The 19,455-nt window shown below is 49.9% G+C and overlaps 1 protein-coding gene across 1 annotated transcript; it reads right to left on the bottom strand.

Annotated features, from left to right (window-relative positions):
- Nucleotides 1–14,957: 14,957 nt before the first annotated feature.
- Nucleotides 14,958–18,777, bottom strand: NKX2-6 (NK2 homeobox 6). The gene is made up of 2 exons (XM_026519095.3): nucleotides 18,495–18,777; nucleotides 14,958–15,583 (listed from the first exon to the last, which is right to left on the bottom strand). Exons 1-2 carry the CDS (start codon nucleotides 18,775–18,777, stop codon nucleotides 14,958–14,960), a joined length of 909 nt encoding a protein of 302 aa, XP_026374880.3.
- Between the last annotated feature and the right edge of the window lie 678 nt (nucleotides 18,778–19,455).

Here is a 19,455-nt window from a genome sequence, read left to right as displayed (position 1 = left end):
CTGAGCAGAGGCAGGGAGCTGATGACCCCTCCCCAGCCCATGACCAGTATCCATTTGTCTCAGTGCTGTCCTGAGAACCCCTGTGGTGTTTCAGAACCTGGCTCCAAGACCACTAGACAAAGGGCCTCTTCAACTCACTTTCAAAGACTGGCAGCTTCAGGATGGAAGGCTTCATGGAGAAGGTAAGCCTTAAAGGGGCCTGGACACATCCAGAGGTTTGGAGTAGGTGGACTGGAGGAGAAAGAGTCTGCCTGGTAAGGGAGCAGCCTTGACCACCACACAGAAGGGTCTATACAAAATAAGCTACTTGGCAGCTACAGAGGGTGTTAAAGTAGAAAGAAGTCATATTATCAAATTCGTGTTTCAGAAAGACAGTGCTATCAACAAAACTAAAAGGCAACCTACAGAATGGGAGAAGATAGCTGCAAGTGACATATCTGATGGAGGGTTAGAATGCAAAATATATAAAGAACTTATCAAACTCAACATCCAAAAAAAATCTAATTAAAAATGGGCAGAAGACCTGAGTAGTCATTTCTTCAAAGAAGACATCCAGATGGCCAACAGACACATGAAAAGATGCTCAACATCACTGATCATCAAGGAAATGCAAATCAAAACTACCATGAGATATCACCTCACACCTGTCAGAATGGATAAAATTAACAACACAAGAAACAACAGATGTTGGCAAGGATGCAGAGAAAGGGGAAACTTTGTGCGCTGTTGGTGGGAATGCAAACCAGCGCAGCCACTCTGGAAAACAGTACAGAGGTTCCTCAAAAAGTTAAAAATAGAGGTACCCTATGACCCAGCAATTGCACTACTAGGTATTTACCTAAAGTACCTAAAATACTAATTCAAAGGGATACATGCACCCGATGTTTATAGCAGCATTTTCTACAATAGTCAAATTATGAAAAGAGCCCAAGAGTAGTCCTACAGTAGTCCTACAACTGATTAATGGGAAAAGAAAATGTGGGGATATTATATTATAATATAACATTATATTAGCCATCAACGTTGCCATTTGCAACGACATGGATAGAGCTAGAGACAATAATGCTAAGGGAAGTAAGTCCATCAGAGAAAGACAAATATCATGTGATTTCACTCACGTGGAATTTAAGAAACAAAACAAATGAGTAAAGAGGGAAAAAAAGAGAGAGGGAGGCAACCAAGAAATAGACTCTAACTCTAGAGAACAAACTGATGGTTATCAGAGAGGAGGTGGGTGGGGGATGGGGGAAATAGGTGATGGGATGAAGGAGGGGATTTGCTGTGATGAGCACCGGGTGCTGTATGCAAGGGCTGAATCACTGTATTATACGCCTGAAATTAATATTACACTGTATGTTAACTAACAGGAATTTAAATAAAAACTAAAAAAAAAAAAGCGCTGGTGGAAATGATGAGAGACGCAGAGTCAGGAGGCCAGTTCCAAGGCTGACCCAGTGAGAGGGAGGCAAGAGAAGGGGGTCCATGCAGGAGATATTGCAAAGGAATAGCAGGTACAGGGTTGCAGGGTGGGCTTTGGGCGCCAAGAAGCCGAGTTTAAATCCCAGTTCTGCCACTTTGAGGTGTAGGTTCTTAGCCTCTCCTGGCCTAAGTTCCTTCTTCCGGCAAATAGGAGTGGTTAATAGCTGGCTGTCATGCACAAATATCCTGCAGATCCAACGGGGTCGTGTACATGAGGCGCTCAGGTCAGCGTCCAGACCAAGGAGGGCCTGACGCTCTAGTGGGTCATGTCACAATCCCCATCAGGACAGGAAAGGGGACATCAGGCTAGGCCTTCTACCAGCTCAGCCTGGAAAAAATTTTGTTAACACTTCTATTATCTGACCTCGAAGCAGAGAGTGCTAAGGAGCAAGAAGGCATCTGTGTGAAGAAGTCAGTTTCCACCTGGATAGCATCCTTGCGTGAGCCCTGGATATACTGCCTCTGGATACGCAGTCATCCTGAAGGCGGGGGTTCTGTTCCTTAGCCTTTGGGGCTCAGAGAGGAGGGGAGCTGCTGGGGGAAAGAGAAGCAGGCGGCCTAGGAGCAGCCTTGTTGCAGGTGGTATGGACCAAAGCAAGTCCTGGCGTAAGTGCTCCCCCGCACCACTTGGACATGGAGGGGCGGTCAGGCCAAACAGAGCCTATGGCAGCCGGCAGGGGACCACTGCAGCCCCAGAGGCTGCTGTGGTTGGTATCGGGGTGTCTGCAGCTGCCCCAGGGACAGTGGGTGTGTGCACTTGCCCAGGCCGGTGGTTACTTACTGGTGCTTATGCCCTTGAACCTCTGGCAGTTTTGATCTTCCTGGGTGGAGGTATGTCCTTTTCCTCTTAGGACCCTTCTGTGTCACCGCTCAGTTCCCAGTGCCTGCAGCCTGGGGACAAGCCTGCAGGTGCTTCACAGCCTGGCCCACCTGGGAGCCTTGGCCCTGCTGCACAGACAAGGCCATTTTCGGGTCAGGAGGCTCTTTCCCTATCAGGCAGGAAAGCACAAAGTGTAAGAGTTGCTTTGCCCCGTTTCTTTGCCCCTAAGGATAAAAGCTGCTGCTTTAAAGGGCTGTGTTGAATAGGATTCTGTGAGAGGGTGGCGCTACCGAGACACATAGTCTGGAAGGATGCTGAGGAGAGGTGAGCCTGCTTCTCCAGGAGAGGTCACGCGACACCGAGGTGGCATTAGTGGTGGACCTGCTGCCTTGGGGGTGTCCCCACTGCCCCTGCTTTGAATGTGCCGCCTCAGAGGTGTCCTCAGAGTGACCCTGACGGACAGAACAAACTGATGCAAAGTGATACCCTCCTTGGGGGGATCCGTCTGGGTCACTTTCTTTAGATTTCTGGAGTGTGTTTATGGGCCCGTGGAGGCCCCCTCCTCACTCCGCAGGCTGAGGCCTAGGAAGAGAGGGACAAACACATGGTACGGCCAGTCTACCCCCTCCTGTGTAGACCCTACTTGCATAAGGAACTATGACATCTACACTTGAGGCTTACCAGCGAGGGAATTGCCCTGGGGCAGGACAGCCCTCAAGAAGAAGGTATTCGGCAGGTGAGCTTGACTTTTCTGAAGCACTCTCATCCTTGCTCTCTTGCCTGGTGCTCGCTAGCCTCTCTGATGCAGAGGCACTTAGTTCTTCAACTTGGAGAATTCCTCCCTGGTTATGGCAGGGTGAGGACAGGGTTCTGAGGTGCCTGTAGCTGGGTGGCTGGCCACGGTTTCAGCCAGCCCAAGATTACAAAGCCGACCACGCGGACAGAAACAGAGGTGAGAGGTGGATGGGGGTGCAGGGGGCAGGGGGAGTAGATGAGCTCAAGGGCCGGGGTTCAGCCAGCTTCATGTTAAGCCTTCCTGCCATTTGGCTCTGTGGGCCAAGAAATTTCCTTCATTTGGTTTGTTGTTGTTGTTCATGCTGGTGTGAGTTGGGTTCCTATCACTTACAACCTGGAGAGTCACAGAACTCCATTTTACACAAGATGAGGTTGAAGCCCAGAGAGATGAAAGCATCTCGCCCTCCATTGCTGAGCCGGTCAGTGGCAGAGCGAAGCCAGGATCTAATTGATTGATTATGTGCCTTCTTGAAGCTGTTCTCAACTTAGGAAGAGTTAAGGAACTCTGCTTGGGATCAAGAACAGTTGGCTGTGAAGGAACCGATCAGATCACTTTCCATCTGGGTGTTTGGGTGAGAGCCTGGGGAGGAGGAAGGGAAGGCAGGGTGACAGGGTCATCTCCCAGCAGGATTTGTGCTTCACCAGCCCTTCCGAGTTAGTATCCAAACCCATACAGTTATATTTTAGACACTCAAGTGCAAAGCCGGATCAAGGCTTTGTAAACAGGAGCAGTGGGGTTATATTCGGACCCTTACTTTCTGTATTTTCTGCAGCTGTGTGAGAATAGCACTTTCACATGTGGTGATTAAATGAGAGGCAGTATTTATGAAGGACATTTGTGCCTGGAAAACACTACACATGCCTCACAACCACCAGCATCACTAGTATTAGCATTTGTCACACTGAAACCATGGCTAACAGCGGGCGTCTCTGGAGCCCTCCATCTACTGATTCAGTCTCCTTCTGTCCACTCCCAACCATCAATATCCAAACAGGAAGGCAAAGGGCTTGACCTGAAAAAGAAATCTGAAACATTGCTTTAAGCTAAAAGCAAATGCTTTGGGTGGAGGCCCAAGGAATTTGGGGAATTCACTTTCTCCCCCATGATGGGAAACTGGAGGCAATGGTGTCCCCTGGTGGACCGTTTAAGTACTGCAGACAGTGGCTGTGGATTCCTACCCTGGTGCCATTACCTTCAGATGGTCTTGGGTTGTATGTAATGCTTCTATGTAATGTGCTTACAGGACTGATTCTGAATGCAAACGTTCCTTGGTGGAGAGCAGGACCCCATGGGAACGAAACTCTGTGATCTCTTACATCTCCAACATCTGAGGGTGCTCGTTAGGCCAGACCTTTTCCCTCTGGTGACGCTCTGTGAGGTTGGGATGGAAATATCAGGCTTGGAAAGACACAGAGAGCGTGTGGACGCTCAATCATCAGCAAAGACTCTTCAGGGAGTTCCATCGTAGTGCGGCACAGGGGCCAGTAATGCAGCTGAAATGGCAACAGAATAAAATAGAAGGTAAATGACCTTTGGAGGCCTTCAAGTTCTACCTCTGTCTTTAGTGGTGGTGTTTTGGATAAGTTTCTGAATCACTTTGAGCCTCAGCGTCCTAATTTGGGAGCTTACGGGACTCATGGGATGCCAGAATTCAGCGGGTGATCATGGGAGTTAAATGATGAATAATGCACACTAAGCATGAGTGTGGGCTTACGAGGCGTTCATTATGTTCCACTGACTCCACACCCCTTCAAAGCGCTTTCCACTTCTCCAGTGGCTCCACGCAGCTGTACCACCGTACAAATATTCACGGAACACACCTTACCGACCTCTGTGGTCATGTTCCGGACGAGGAAGTAGAAGAAAAGAGGAAAAAAGTAGAGTAAAAGGAAAACTGACAAGAGGTGTTGAGGAGATGGAGGAACCAGCATGTTCAAACACTCCTAGTGGAAACGTCAACTCACGTGACTACTCTGGATAAATGGGGGACTCTGCTAAACCTGACCACATGCATACTTCCCGACCCAGAATGCCCACGTGTAGAACATACCCGACAGAAATGTGCTCATATACGCACCAAAAGACATGTACAAGAATTTCATGGCAGGGGAGCCTGAGTGGCTCCGCCGTTAAGTGTCTGCCTTCAGCTCAGGTCATGATCCAGGGTGCTAGGATTGAGCCCCGCATCGGGCTCCCTGCTCAGCAGGAAGCCCGCTTCTCCCTCTCCCACTTGTGTTCCCTCTCTCGCTGTCTCTCTCTCTGTCAAATAAATGAATAAAATCTTTTTTTTTAAAGGAATTTCATGACAGCACTAATCATGGTACAGTTGACCCTTGAACAACATGGGTTTGAACTGTGCAGGTCCACTAATACACGGATTCTTTACAGTACAGAACTGTAAATGTGCTTTTCCTGCCTTATGACCTTCTGTTTTTAAATCTTTATTTTAAATCCAGTATAGCTAACACACAGCACTATGCTAGTTTCCGGTGTGCAATACAGTGATTCAACAGTTCTGTACATTACTCACTGCTCATCAAGATAGGTGAGCTCTTCATCTTTCACCTATTTCACCGCTCCCCCCACCCTGCCTTCTTTATAACATTTCCTTTTCTCTAGCTTACTTTATTGTAAAAATACAGTGTGTAATGCATATAATATACAAAGTATGTGTTAATCGACAGTTTTTGTTAGTGGTAAGGCTTCTGATTAGTAGTTAAGTTTGGGGGGGGAGTCAAAAGTTACACACAGGGGCTCCTGGGTGGCTCAGTCGGTTAGGCGTCTGACTCTTGTTCTCGGCTCAGGTCATGATGCTGGGGTTGTGGGATCAAGCCGCACCTCGGGCTCTGCGCTAGGCGTGGAGCCTGATTAGGATTCTCTCCCTCTGCCCAGCCCCTCATCTCTCCCTCTCTAAAATAAATAAATAAGCTTTTTTAAAAAAGTTACACGCAGATCTTTGACTATGCAGAGGGGTCAGTGCCTCTAACGCCCACACTGTTCAAGGGTCAACTTAGTTCCAAATTGGAAATAGCCCAAGTGCCCATGCACAGTAAAATAAACAAATCCATGTCATATGTTCAGACCATGGAAAACCAAACAGCAACATGAACAAGCAAACTGCCACTCCCACAACAACATGAATGCATCTCACAAACGTAATGTTGAGTGAAGAAAACAGGGCAAGACAATGTACGCCATATGATTCCATATAGAGTAAAAAAACAGGCAAAATTAATCCATGAAGTTAAAAGTCAAGCTACTAGTTTCCTTTGGGATCAGTGACACCAAGGGGATACAAGAGAGCCCCGGGCAAGGGATGGGAGATGTTAATGTTCTGTTTCATGATCTGGGTGCTGATTACATGGGAAATTCACCTTGTGAAATTTCATTAAAGTGTACGTATGGCATTCGTACACTTTTCTCTATATGTGCTATACTTCAATAAAAATTTGTAAAAATAAAATAAACTGGGTACAATTTATCTCTTCAATCAAGAGGCTTATGCTCTCATTGGGGAGCAATTAGAGAAACAATCAACTGCAATTTGAGTGTTACAACAGCATAAACCATGAGTTGTGAAAGCCCAGAAAATCCTGACCCGAGAGCCTCACTTCCTCCAGGAGGTGGCTTTTGAGCTGGACCTCAGAGACCAAAAGGGGAGCCACGCATAGTGTGCTTAAGAACGCCAGACTAGTTGGCTGAGTACCACAGAAGGTGTGTGGAAGAACCTAGCAGGAAGTGGGGCTGGAAATGTAGGTAAGAGTTAAGCTCTGGAGACTCTCATGTGTCGGGTTACAGAGTGTGGACTGTGTTTAGAAAGCTAATTCTTCATCAAGTAATACACAGTATGCTGGTTTTTAAAAAATTCTATAGCAGCATGAAAAATGGCCAGGAGAAAAGAGAGTAGAGGCAGAGAAAACAGTTAGGAGGCAATTGCACATGATCAAGAGACAGATCATCTGAACTTAGGGAGTAGCAGGGGGAACCTAGAATAGGGCTAGGAGGGGAGGGGGATAGTGAAATAGGACAATGGAGAGTCAGCCTGGGTCACAGGCATGATGGAGCAGCGTGAACAGCAGAGTGAATACACAGAGTGGAGCAGGGGTAAGGTGGAGAGAGATTGGCCTGGTTTCAGATTAAGGTGTCTGGGAAATATTCAGATAGAGATGTCCAGGAAGGGACAGGCAATTGGGATCTGGAATTCTGGATAAAGGTAGCGCTGGAGACGTACACGTGGGATTTGCCAGTTCCCTGCACAGAAATGGCAGCTAAGCCTTCAGAGTGGATGCCAGCAGCTGGGGAGAGGGCAGGTGAGCTGAACACCGTGACCGTGCGCAATCCAGAGTGCTGCCTTCCAAGCTGCCTCACAGGGTCCTTGGTTCCCATGCACTTTGGGTTGTATGTTCCTTTCTATATTCCTCCACGTAGACTTCCCAGGCTCCCCCTACTCCTGCACCCCCTCCTCAAGCCCTACCCCCCCCCCGCCGCCCCATCCAAATATATTACCCTTTCAAGGGGCTTATCTCAAGCTCCTTCTCTTTCCTCAAGTTTTCCCAGTTGGCTTGATTTATTTCTCCTCTGAACATCTTCTGTACTTGTGTCAGCCAGCTTTCTAATGACCTGCCTTGTCCTCTGCTAGATGAGAGACCCACTGAGCTGCTCCAGATAACAGTGGCCAAATAACAAGCCAACACAACTGGCTTAAACAAGACCAACACTTATTTTTCTTTTCTATAATATCTGGTGTGTAAGCAGAGCAAAGCAGATAAGGTGCTGGGGACTTAGGCTTCTTCCATCTTGTTGCTGTGTCATAATCGAAGATGAATGCCGTTGTCCTCACCATTCCATCTGCATTGCCGCCAGGGGCTGGAAGAGAAGGGAAGTGGAGAGAAGGGCCTTCCAGGTAAGGCTGTGTCCTGGAAGTGGCTCAGGTCACTTCTGCTTACATCCCTTTGGCCAGTTACTTGGCCACTCCTAGCTGCAAAGGAGTCTGGGAAACAGAATCTTTATCTGGAAGGCTGTGTGATTAACTGAACTTCTGGGATTCTATTACTAAAGAAAAAAGGGGGAAATGGATATTGGAAGACAGCCAAAAGTCTCTGTCTTGTGTCTCCCCACTATAAGCATCTTTGGGGTAGGAATTTTAAGTGTAAATGTTCAATTAATTCAATGAATAATTTATATGTGTGTAATGCACCCACTCTAGGTTTTTCCTGTGGTATACTTGGCTTTATAGGTGCTCGTCTTACCCAGAGTTTAATGTCCTCTTGAAGCAAGGACTTATGCATCCTGGTGTGTTTCTGATCCTGTAAAAAAAAAAAAAAGATATATATATATATATATATATATATATATATATATATATATTAGGTTTTATTTATTTGAGAGAGTGAGTGAGTAAGAGAGAGATCATGAACAGGGGGAAGGGTTGGAGTGAGAAGAAGACTATGCACTAAGCAGGGAGCCCGACGCAGGACTCGATGATGCATGTACTCCTCCAGATCATGACCTGAGTTGAAGACAGACACTTAACTGACTGAGCCACCCAGGTGCCCTAAATATTTTCTTTTAATGATACTGGCTTTATATGCCCCCCTACAATATTCAATCTAATTATCCTTAATATTTGCCAGTTAAAGGTAAGCTGACCTACAGGAAAATGGCTAGAAGAATAAAACAGAGGCCTTCTCCTTCTCCTTCTCCTTCTCCTTCTCCTTCTCCTTCTCCTCCTCCTCCTCCTCCTCCTCCTCCTCCTCCTCCTCCTTCTTCTTCTTCTTTTTTTTTTTTTTTACCATGGCCATTACTTCTGGCTGACAGAAATTTTGAGAGTCCCTGTTATCACGGCTCAAGACGACCCCTACCAGGAACCAGATCCCAATCCACACATTGGAGAATTTTCCTCTAGAGGATTCTGACTACCAAGGAGCCAGGTCTGAATCTGGGTCTTTAATGCAAACTTTGAGGGGTTGTGCAAGGAAGCCAGACAGTAACCATTCACTCATTTGGTCAATCAACAAATGGCATTGGTCCCCTCCTCCACGACAGGCACAGTGTGTGCTGGAAACACACTGGGGTCTGTCACAGACATGAGGCTCTTTGTTAGGAAGGGACAAAAGACACAGAGAGTACATGCATCATGATGGGGAAGTCCACGATGCTCCAGGAGCAGGTACCTAGGGACCTGACCCATGGGGAATGTTGGGGGAGACAGCAGGGGACCCAACTGGAGATAGGAGCCATCAAAGAAGAGGTTCACCTTTGGCCCATTGAAGTCTTAACATCAGATTCCAATTTCCTGGGCCCTAGGGTTTCAAGAAATTAAGCTGGGCTGGTGACAGGAGGAAGCAGGAGTCACTGAGGCATGGATGGGAAGGAAGCAGGTCTGGCTGAGACCAACTTATAAGGAAAGCCGCAAAGGGACTAAGTTAGCAAGCGCTCTGAGATTTGCAGCCAAGGCTGCTGGGCATATCTGCTTTTCTTACAGTGGAATCTGGACTGTGTCACTAAGACCACATCCTTGTCTTGGGCTAAGGGTGAGGAGACTTGCTAGAGTCTAAACAGAGTCGGGGAGGAAGGCAGAGTGACTTCCCAGGAAGCTCTCCTGTCAGTGAGGGAGGTAGACCTAAGGAGAAATAGTTCAGAGCTGAATTATTTTCACTCTCCAGAGCTGGCCACCTGAAAGTGTGAATCAACGTCTCTGGGGGTTCAAAGTGTAGAGGGGAAATGTAGAAAAAATGGGCAAAGGGGGTGTAACAGGCAGAGTCTTTAAATATCTGTTTGCCCATGAGTGACTGAGGGTTGTATCTCTCCCAGCCACTTCCCACTCTCTCCGGCATTTTGCTTCATATTTTTCCCCTCAGGAAGCTTTCCAAAGGGCTCCCACTCCTCTTACGCATTTTCCCCTCAGAGAATAAAGAAAACGGTGTCACTGGACAGTCACTTGATTTGTGTAAGGACCTGAACTCCCTGATGAGTGTTCAGTGGGAGTCACCCAGGGCCAGAGCGTAGGGGGTCCGGGGTATGGTCTGAGTTTCTGGCCCTTGGACTCTTTCTGTGGAATATGAACAGGAGCACACTCTGTCTCAAATGGTGGTGATGAGCAGGCAATGAAATACAAAAACTAAAGGGGTGGATCAGTGTAAGGCTGATAGACTTATGAAACATACATAGCCTCTGTCAGAGGCTAGATCCTTGCCCTGCAAGTCAGTTCAGAGAGGCCGGGACAAACCCCAGGTAGGGACAGCAGCTGTACTCATGGGAAAGGTGCCACTAGCAGCATTCTTCATTACAATCCCCAGCTGGAAACCATCTACTTTTTCAGTAAATACATGCATTGAGGTACGTGCATCAGATGGCTTATAATGTAGCAATGAAAATGAGCAAACTTGGGGCACCTGGCTGCCTTAGTCAGTAGAGCCTGGGACTATGGATCTAGGGGTCATGAGTTCGAGCCTCACGTTGGGCATAGAGGTTACTTAAAAGAATAATAAAATAAAATTTAAAACATTAAGAAGAAGAAGGAGAAGGAGAAGAAAAAGAGGAGGGGGGGGAGGAAGAAGGAGAAGGAGGTGAGGAAAATGGACAAACGACAGCTTCACACAATAGCATGGATAAATCTCCCAAGCATCAAGTTGAATACAAGTCAGAAAAGAATATATACGGTATGGTTCTATTTATGTGACATTCAAAGTCAGGCAAAATGAAACCATATTGTCGAGGGTCCTGGCCCTGTGGGTAAACCCACAAAGAGAAGCCTATAAATTATCATCACAAAAGTAGGAATAGCTGGTATCTCCTTTGGGGAAGGAGGGAGGAGAGGGGCTTGCATTCTGGAAGTGGCATGGGAATAAGGGCTGCTGGGGAGCTGGCACCCCCTGTTTCCTGCCTTGAGAGGGGGTTACCTCTGTGTTCGTTTTACGGTTATTCCTTAAATTGTACATAGATGTTTTATGTAGTCTTCTGTATATGACCTATCCCACAATTTTAAAGAAATATAAATGTATCTGAAAGGAAGCCACCCAAAATTAGAATAGTAGCCTCAGAGATCCACTACCTCAGTTTTGGAAGTAAAGAGACTGAAGCCCAGAGAAGTTACAGGCTTGGTCTAGGTCGCAGACTGTGTTACCAGTTGAAGGGGGACTAGAAGGAGGGCCAACAAACAACTTTTAACTCGTGTTCCTGTACTGCCTTCCATCGCTCGGAAGAGCCCTCTCTGTGGGAAGGTGGGAGGCACAGCTTTCTAAGCCTGGAAGTTCCCTTGTTTGGGGAAAAAGAAAAAAAGGTGAGTGAGTAGGCTGATACAATGAAGAGCTGGTATAAACTCTGCAGATTGTAAACACTTTTCAAATGGAATTTCAAAAGATTCAGATATGTCTCTGCAAAGTCACATCACTGTAGCGATAACATTACAAAAAAGCAAATGCCAGAAATCTCTGGCAACTCTGAAATGCAGAGCTGCACTCAGGCTCCATCTGATTTACAGATGGTATCGGGATGAAGGGCTGGAAGGGGCTGGGGAGGGGGGAAGGAAGGACAGGGAGCCAGGAAGTCTGCAATTTTATTGACTTATCCACCTGGCCTAGGTGAGACCCCTAGCCCTGGGACAGTCAGGAAGGGAACCTCTGCTATCTCTCTGAGAGCTTTTCTGTTTTGTTTAGAGGTCAATTACTTCCCATTTGGGAAATTTGTGAACATTAAGAGGTGACTGGAGTGACGGGCCTGAACGATGCAGATAAGAGCTGATTGCTTGCAGAGCCCCTCCCTGGTGAAAGCCCTGCCTCGGATAAGGGGATGCAAGACGCACACAAAGGGGTAGCTTTCAGTGCGGAGGAGAGATTACAGGACGGAAGATGGGCAGCTGGGGGCAGGGTGGGGACGGGGGGGGGGGTGGGCCTTGATGAGCTGAGAGAGGGATCGTTTTAAAGTGATCTTGACAGGCAGAAAGTAGGGAGAGGGGAGAAGAGAGTTTCCCTCCCCTCCCCTTTCCTTTTGGAAAAAAATCCTTGGTGCCCTGAGAATCTCAAACTTCCAGGCTCTTGTCTGAAGAGAAAGCCACCTGGATTGCACATGGACAAAGTTTTGTTAGTTTAGTTTTCGGGGTTTTTTGGGGATTTTTTGTTTGTTTGTTTAGACCAGCAAATATGGATGCTGCAAATATCTGGAGAGCAGAACAGAACATGCTGTAAATCAACAGAACCTCTAAAGGATCTTGGCATAAATGAGCATAACACCTCCCTTCAGCCAACCGCGTGCAGTTTACGAATTCCCAGAAGTTAGCCTTGAATTGTGTCTCAAACTACTGTAAAATATGATCATGGCTTTGGCATGTGCCCACTTAACTTTTCTCCGTTCCTAGGTCTTCGACCTTTCCTGGAACCTCTCCCAGTAAACAGTGTCATTCCCACACTAATCACCAGGCTTAATCACCTCCTGGAAGCACCCAGCTCCTCCCCCACCCCTTCTCCTTCTTTCTAGAGAGGGCATATGGTCTGTCCCACCGACAAGCAGCATCTACCACCGTGTATTTTTAGATACCTTTCTCATGTCAGTCCCGAGCATCCAATTAGATAATACCTTTCTCAAGGGCAGCAGCCAAATCTTACTCCCTTTTGTATCCCTTCCAGAAATGTTCGGCGATGACTGAGTTACTGACGAGTGAGCCAAGCGCCCTTCCCCTTCACTCACAGCCTTAATCAAGCCCTGGCTCTTCCTCCTGCTTTTCCGGGCGGTACAAAGTGTGGAGGGAGCATGGGAAGGAAGACCTACTCAGAACATCACATGTCTGCTGCCTCTTGGGTTACTTTTCTATGTTAGAAGGGGCAAAAGGGTGAAGAAACTAACATTAATTTTCTATTCCGTGCCCAGGACTTTGCTAGATCCACGCGATGATGAGAAACAAAGGATTTGTTTTTAATGACCATGTAGCACTTCGGAATCTGATCTTGGAAAAATGTGATACAACTCACTTAACAACTGAGGGCTAGACCGATGGTTACTCAGTATACACTGCACTTAAGGTCAACTGTCACGAAACCAAGTTCAGTGACCGTGGGTACTTCCCTCTTGTAAGGAATACCCCCCAAAACGAAAGAAGGTTGATAACACTGGATGGCCATTTCCTCTTGATGGAGATTTTAACTGTAACCTCTATTTTTTAAATCTTATCTTAATTGACTATGGAATATTTATTGATAGTTCTAAATTTACAGTACACATACTGCCCTTTTTAACCTCAGGAGCACAGCATTAACTGTAACTGCAAGACACTGTGGGGTATTTCTAAATGTATTGTTATTAACAGCAAAAATAGAGAAGTGAAAGAGAAAAGGCTGCAAATAAAAGGGAGGGAAAGTGTAAGGAAATGGTAGTAAGAAAAAAAGACCGGTGTTCTTGTCTTTAGCTTCATCACATAAACTTTAACAGCTGTAAGCTGTCCATGGTCAGGCATGGTTTACAAAGGACCAAGAAGTCTGTTTCCCACCTTGGCGAAAACAACCAGGACATGTTTCTCAGAAACGAGCAAATGCAAGACGAGTACATTTTGATTAAATATTCAGATTTATTAAATAGAATTTAACTTTTGGCAAGTTAGTGGTGGAGGGGTGAAGAACCAGAGTTTTCATCATCTACATCTAAAAATGTTACCCAGCGGGGAAAAAAAGGAGCCTGGTCTCCCTACTAGTGCCTGCCAAAGATAAATGTATTTGATCCTTTGTTCCTCTTAACAAAATGAGCTTGTTTTCAGTATTCAATTTGCATAAATTCAAACATATTTGGGGAGGGAAGTCATAATTTCCTTTAAAGTTCAGCCTTCTTACCCATGGTGTTTGGACTTAGGGCCACATGGGGGCCTCCTTTCCTGATGCCCGATTTAGAAAAGGGTTATGTTTTGAAAGAAACCTTACAGAGGGAGAGGGGGCTGTGAGAGAAGAAATCAGGTAACCTATCTCCAGGGCTCCATCCATTTCGTCTTCCTATGGAATCCTGTAAGTCCCGAGGAGTCAGAACTTCTGGGCTTCATTTTTTATTTTAATTCGCAGTTGTTTAGGAGGTAAGGAGAGGTGGAGAGGTTCTAGCGGCCTACGCACATGCGCACACACAAATACATGCAGTGTATTTACTCAAGGTGCTGAGGTGTGTACACGGGATAAAATGCAGTAACCGTGAAGGGGAGAACCAGAATGTACGGGATATCTTCCCAGAGAGCAACCGCGTCCCCGGAGGGTGAAGGCAGAGTCCTCTGAGAGCAGCCTGGGGGGCGGGGTGGGGGCAGAGGAGGGGGGAAAGGTAGTTTAAACTCCCAGGAGGGCTTGGCTCCCACTATAGTCCCTCTTCCTAACCTCCTGGATCCTCCCCTTCCCCCCGCTCGTCGCTCGGATTTCCACACTTCACTCCGCTACTTTTCTCATTCATCCCCTACCTCTTGCCTTTAATGGAGGATCGAGGTCCGCTAGAGCACACCTCCTCCCCCGCCCCCGCCAGGCCCCCGGGCTGCTGCACACGAATTAGAGAGCCTATCAGCAAACCCTGGCTTTGATGCCCGACAAGTCACCTGCCTCAGTACTGCCCCAACACCCGAAACTGCCAGCCACCCTAGACTTTCCTCCCTCCCGGTGCTGCTTTTCGGGCAGCCAGCGAAGTCCCCGCACGCTTTATGTCCCTGGGAAGAAGAATGTCCCCAGTGCCTCAGCGGGATGGCCTGCTGGGGGCAATTCGCAGTTCCAGGGATTGCTCAGGGAGAAGGGCCATCGGGTCGCCTATTCCCTGCATCGCCGCCGCCGCCGCTCATCCCAGCCGAAGCCGATCTGCGGAGAGGCTGGAACGGAGCACCGGGACACGGGGGACGCACGGAGCGCAGGCGCCTCACCAGGCCCTGACACCCTGCAGCGGGGCGGGCAGATGGCTGTGCGGGCTGGCGCTGGGGCCACCCCCAGCGAAGCCTGCGCGGCCCAGAGGTGCGGGCTGCGCGGGACCCGGGGGCGCATCCGCGTAGCCACCGCCGTAGCCCGCGCCGAAAGGAGCGCCGGAGTAGCCGCCGTAACAGGAATAGGACGCCGCGGCCGTGCTGTAGGGCCCGGGAAAGGCCGGCGCGCCGGGGCCTAGGCAGGGCTTGCCATCCCGCACCAGCACGGGCACCGCCACCCGGCGCGGCGCTAGGGGGTGGCCCGCCAGTTCTAGGGACTTGTCCTGGCGCTGTCTCTTGCACTTGTAGCGACGGTTCTGGAACCAGATCTTGACCTGCGTAGGCGTGAGCTGCAGCGCGCTGGCCAGGTGCTCGCGCTCGGGTGCCGACAGGTACCGCTGCTGCTTGAAGCGCCGCTCCAGCGCCAGCACCTGCGCCTGCGAAAAGAGCACGCGCGGCTTGCGTCGCTGCCGCGCCTTGGGCTGCTCGGTGCCGTCCCCGCGCGCGCCGATGCCAACGTCGCCAACGCCGCGCTCTGGCCCCCTGGTCCCGCCGTGGAGGGGCGGGGCTGCGCTGAGGCCAGGCTCTAAAAGCACAGGAAGGAACAGCGTCAACGCCCAGCCTCAGGCTTACCTGAGCAAGTCTCACGTTGTTTTTAAGGTTCTCCCCTCTCCCCTGAAGCCTCCACTTCACGGGCCCTTCTTGCCCCTCTACTGACCCCTCCCCCAGTCCCAGGAGGGTCTGAAGGTTCCTTTCCCCCAAGCTCTGTCACGATTGTACCTGCAAGCACGTATGTAAATGGTGACACTCTAGGGTCTCCGGTGTGCAGCCGTTTCCCAAAAGGTAGTTGAGCAGGAGTTTAAGACAATTTCATTTTCTTCTTAGAATGTCTGTGTGTGGGTGGGGTAGGGGGCGATTCGCTGTGATTCGATTCTAAAGTGTGGTCGAGTTTGGGGGAGTTTTTGCCGCAAGGACCAAGTGCGATTCTGGGGGACTGTGAGATGTAAATTGACTTTGAATTGCCCTTGGTGGAAAGGAGGGCGTGGAGAAAGAGGGAGAGAGAGAGAGAGAGAGCACGCGAGCAAATGAAAACTTGGTGACGTGATTGCCCGTGAGTTCCTGTCTGCCTGGTTATTTGCGGTGGTCCCGCGCTCATCACGGGGTATTCCGATCCAAGTGCAGGGCGGTGTCCAGAGTATCTCCCACCTTCATCCCACCTTTGCACACACCCTTGTCTTTTTGGTCATCAATTGCTCCACCGGCACCAGGGACCCTTCCCATCTTTCTTGGATGGGATGATGTTCTGTAATCCAAAGTAGCAAAATAAAATAAAGGCGAATGAAATATTTTTCTGACTCCTGATTCTTGGCTCGGAAACTGAAGGTCTCTTGGAGGTCCCTACAAAGTTTAGATCCACATTTGCTTTTGTTTTGTTTTTTTAAAGCAGCCTTTTCTTCTGTGGGGTCTCTGCTAAGGTGACATTGGTTTTGCTTTGACTTCCTCTCCTCCTGGGTGGTGCCCTAGCCGATCACCCCGAGGCAGCTGTGCCTGAAGTCCCCCAAAATACAGCCTTTCCTTCCCTTCTTCCCACCTCTCTTCTGTCTTGGCTAAGCTCTGTTTCAATCCAAGGATGGGTAGAGAGGAAAGGCTTAGTTTTCATGGGAAAGCACGCCAGGAGAAACCAGGAATGCGGAGTGGCTGCAAGTTCATGGTGGGGTGAAGCACCTAAGTAGAGAAGGTGCGTGTTGGTACCTGACTTCAAATCCCTAATGTCAGTGACACAATCTCCTGGGGGCTGGTGATGAAGCTGTTTGGTATTTGAAGTTTGAGGAAATAAAAACTTCTTCAGAGAAGCCTGTGCCCAGAGAAACTGAAGACATCTCTCAAAGGGGAAAAATATGGACTGGGGTTTTATTCTCAGCAAATTGAAAAGTAATAACTGACCTTCAGCAACTCTTTGGAACTAGTAGGACCCCACTTGAGAGTCGCGGACCAGACAGGCCATGGGGCTGTGTGACGCTCTGGGAAGTACCAGCGCCCTGCACCCTCCTCGTCAGGGTCTGGAGCCCCTCTCGCCCTGTGCCCCTGAAAGCAGGGTGGTTTGGCTGGGGGACAGATGAGGAAGGTTCGATCATTGCAGCGGTCCTGGGCTTGGTTCCTGGAGCTGGGTGCCGGCCCCTTCTCGGCGTCCGGGTCAGTCAGCCACTTAGGATAGTCCTCGCCAGAGGAGGACTGTGCTGCTCGAGCCTTCGGCTGCTAAGTGACAGCTATGGGCCTAGGACTGTGACTCTTTCTCAGCAAGGCCAGAGTGAACGCGAATTGGCTGAGCAGCTCTGAGGGAATTAGTATTTGGAGTCCACTGCAGAAAACCCACAGACTTCTCTGTGAACACAAGCAAAGTTTTATGTTCTCCAGGTTCCTGGAGTTGATGAATAACCAGGCTACCACCAGTCAATGAACAACTGCGAGCTAGCCCCTTTACTTAAATTCGTTTGCGTCTTGAAGTGACGGGCCATGGCACAGCCTGGCAGAGGAAGGCCAACTGGGAGGCCTTGCTGGGGCCCCCAGAGGCGCACCGGAAGGCTGCAAACCGAGGTGCAGAGGTTTGTCGAGAGGAACCCTCTGAATGTCATGTCGAGAGACTCTACTGAGGAAGCTTCCTGCGTCACGGGAGACAATGCAACACAACTCACTGCCCGCTCCTTCCTTCCTGCCGGTGGACGCAGGTGCTGGGGCCTCGCTGTCCACTCCCGAGGTTGTGCTTTCAGAGACCAGAAGCCCAGACTCCCGGAGTCGTCTCCCAGGGCAGGGAAACCGGAGCTGCTCTTACCATGCTCCCAGACGCCAAGGATCTGCCGCCAGCGCCCCAAGGGCCCATCAGGCCGAGGGACTCAGATATTACCGGATCTGGTCGCCACCTCTCATTGTCCGGACCAGGAATCCGGGTGGAGGATTGACTGGGTTGGCCAGGCGCCTTAGCAAGCCGCAAGAGAGGGCTGAGACTGACCCCAGAGCCGGCGGAGTTTCCACCCCCGAGCGCTCGGCTGCTTTGACGGCTACACTTCTGGCGGACACTTTAAGGTAGAGAGACTCGGACATGGCAGGGAAGTCTGGTGGCGATGGATCAACAGCTACGATACTGTAGAGGGTTTCGCTGTAAGAATGAGAAGCTGGAGTTTCTGGGAAGTGTGGCTGTGAGTGGGGGTGATGCGTTTTTGGGAATCAGAGGACAGGCTGTGGAAATTACGAACGCCTAAGATGCGGGACCTTATTTTGTTAGGGGCGCGGGAAGCACACTGGGTGTCTGGAGCGGATGGTAGAGGGGGCTGAGATCTGTCATCTGAAATTCTCAAATAAGAGAAAATGGGGCTAGGCCCTAGAGACAGGAAAGACCCGGAGATGCGCGTTACTCGCACGCGCCAACTGATAGTGACCCCCCACCCCCCACCAAGCCATGATCTCCGGGTAGGAGCCAAGACCTGAGCTCGCGCACTTACGTGGCTCCCCCACCGGTTCCGCGTCCATCTCCGTGACCATCTCACAGGGACCACCAGGAGACCCCGGTTCGTCCAGCCTTCTGCTGCTGTCGTCGCCGCTGGCCCTGCAGGTGCTGGGAACCTCTGCCTTTCGCGGTTCTGGGACCAGTCGCAGACACTGAAAGCTTTCGGGGCTCCTCCGTGCCCCCCGGAGTTGCAAGGATTCGGAACCAATCTGCTCTCGCTCCAGTCTCAGGATGTCATTGACCGAGAAGGGGGTGGAGGTGACAGGGTTCAGCAGCATCCTGAAGGCGGAGGAGGCGGGGCTGGGGTGGACCCTGACCCCCAGGAGCGCAGCGCCCTGAGCTTTCCTGTTTTGTCGCTGCAAGCACCGCAGACCCGAGGTCTGGGGCAGACGCCCAGTATCCAGCACTACGCCTTCCTCTGGGCCATCCCTGACGGCGGGGTGACCGAGGCCAAGTGACGAGATCGCCGAAGCTCATTGGTCCGGGCGGAAACCACGTGCTAATCCGCACCTTTCTCCCCCAAGCGCTTTCTTCCCGTGCCTTCTAATTCCTCTCCAACCCCCAGCCACCTTCCGGAAAGGTTTGGTGTGTTTAGACGGTTCTCAAAAGCGAGGGAAACGGGAGAGAGTGTTGTACGCGACTCGACTCTCGGTGAATACGGTACAAGCGGGAGATGTCAAAGTCAATCCCCGGCCCAAGGGGGCGCTCCTAGAGGACTTGTGAGCTTGGCGGGGGGGGGGGGGGGGGGGCGTGGAACTCTTGCTCTGCAATTCAAGCGTGTCCATCCCGGCTTGCCTTAACTCAATTTTCCACTCTTCGGCCAAGGAAAACTGAGGTGGAGACAGCTGGGCACCCATGGGATTGGAGGAAAACGCTGGAGTCTTAGTGGGCGCAGGGCGGGGGGGCTCTGGCGAGGGGGCTGGATCCAGGGAACAGAGGCTGGGCGGCGGAGAAGC

This window comes from Ursus arctos, unplaced genomic scaffold (assembly GCF_023065955.2).
Source record: "Ursus arctos isolate Adak ecotype North America unplaced genomic scaffold, UrsArc2.0 scaffold_11, whole genome shotgun sequence".
Lineage (NCBI taxonomy): Eukaryota > Metazoa > Chordata > Mammalia > Carnivora > Ursidae > Ursus > Ursus arctos.
Note: the sequence above shows the minus strand (reverse complement) of the source record. Positions and strands in the feature narration are given on the sequence as shown.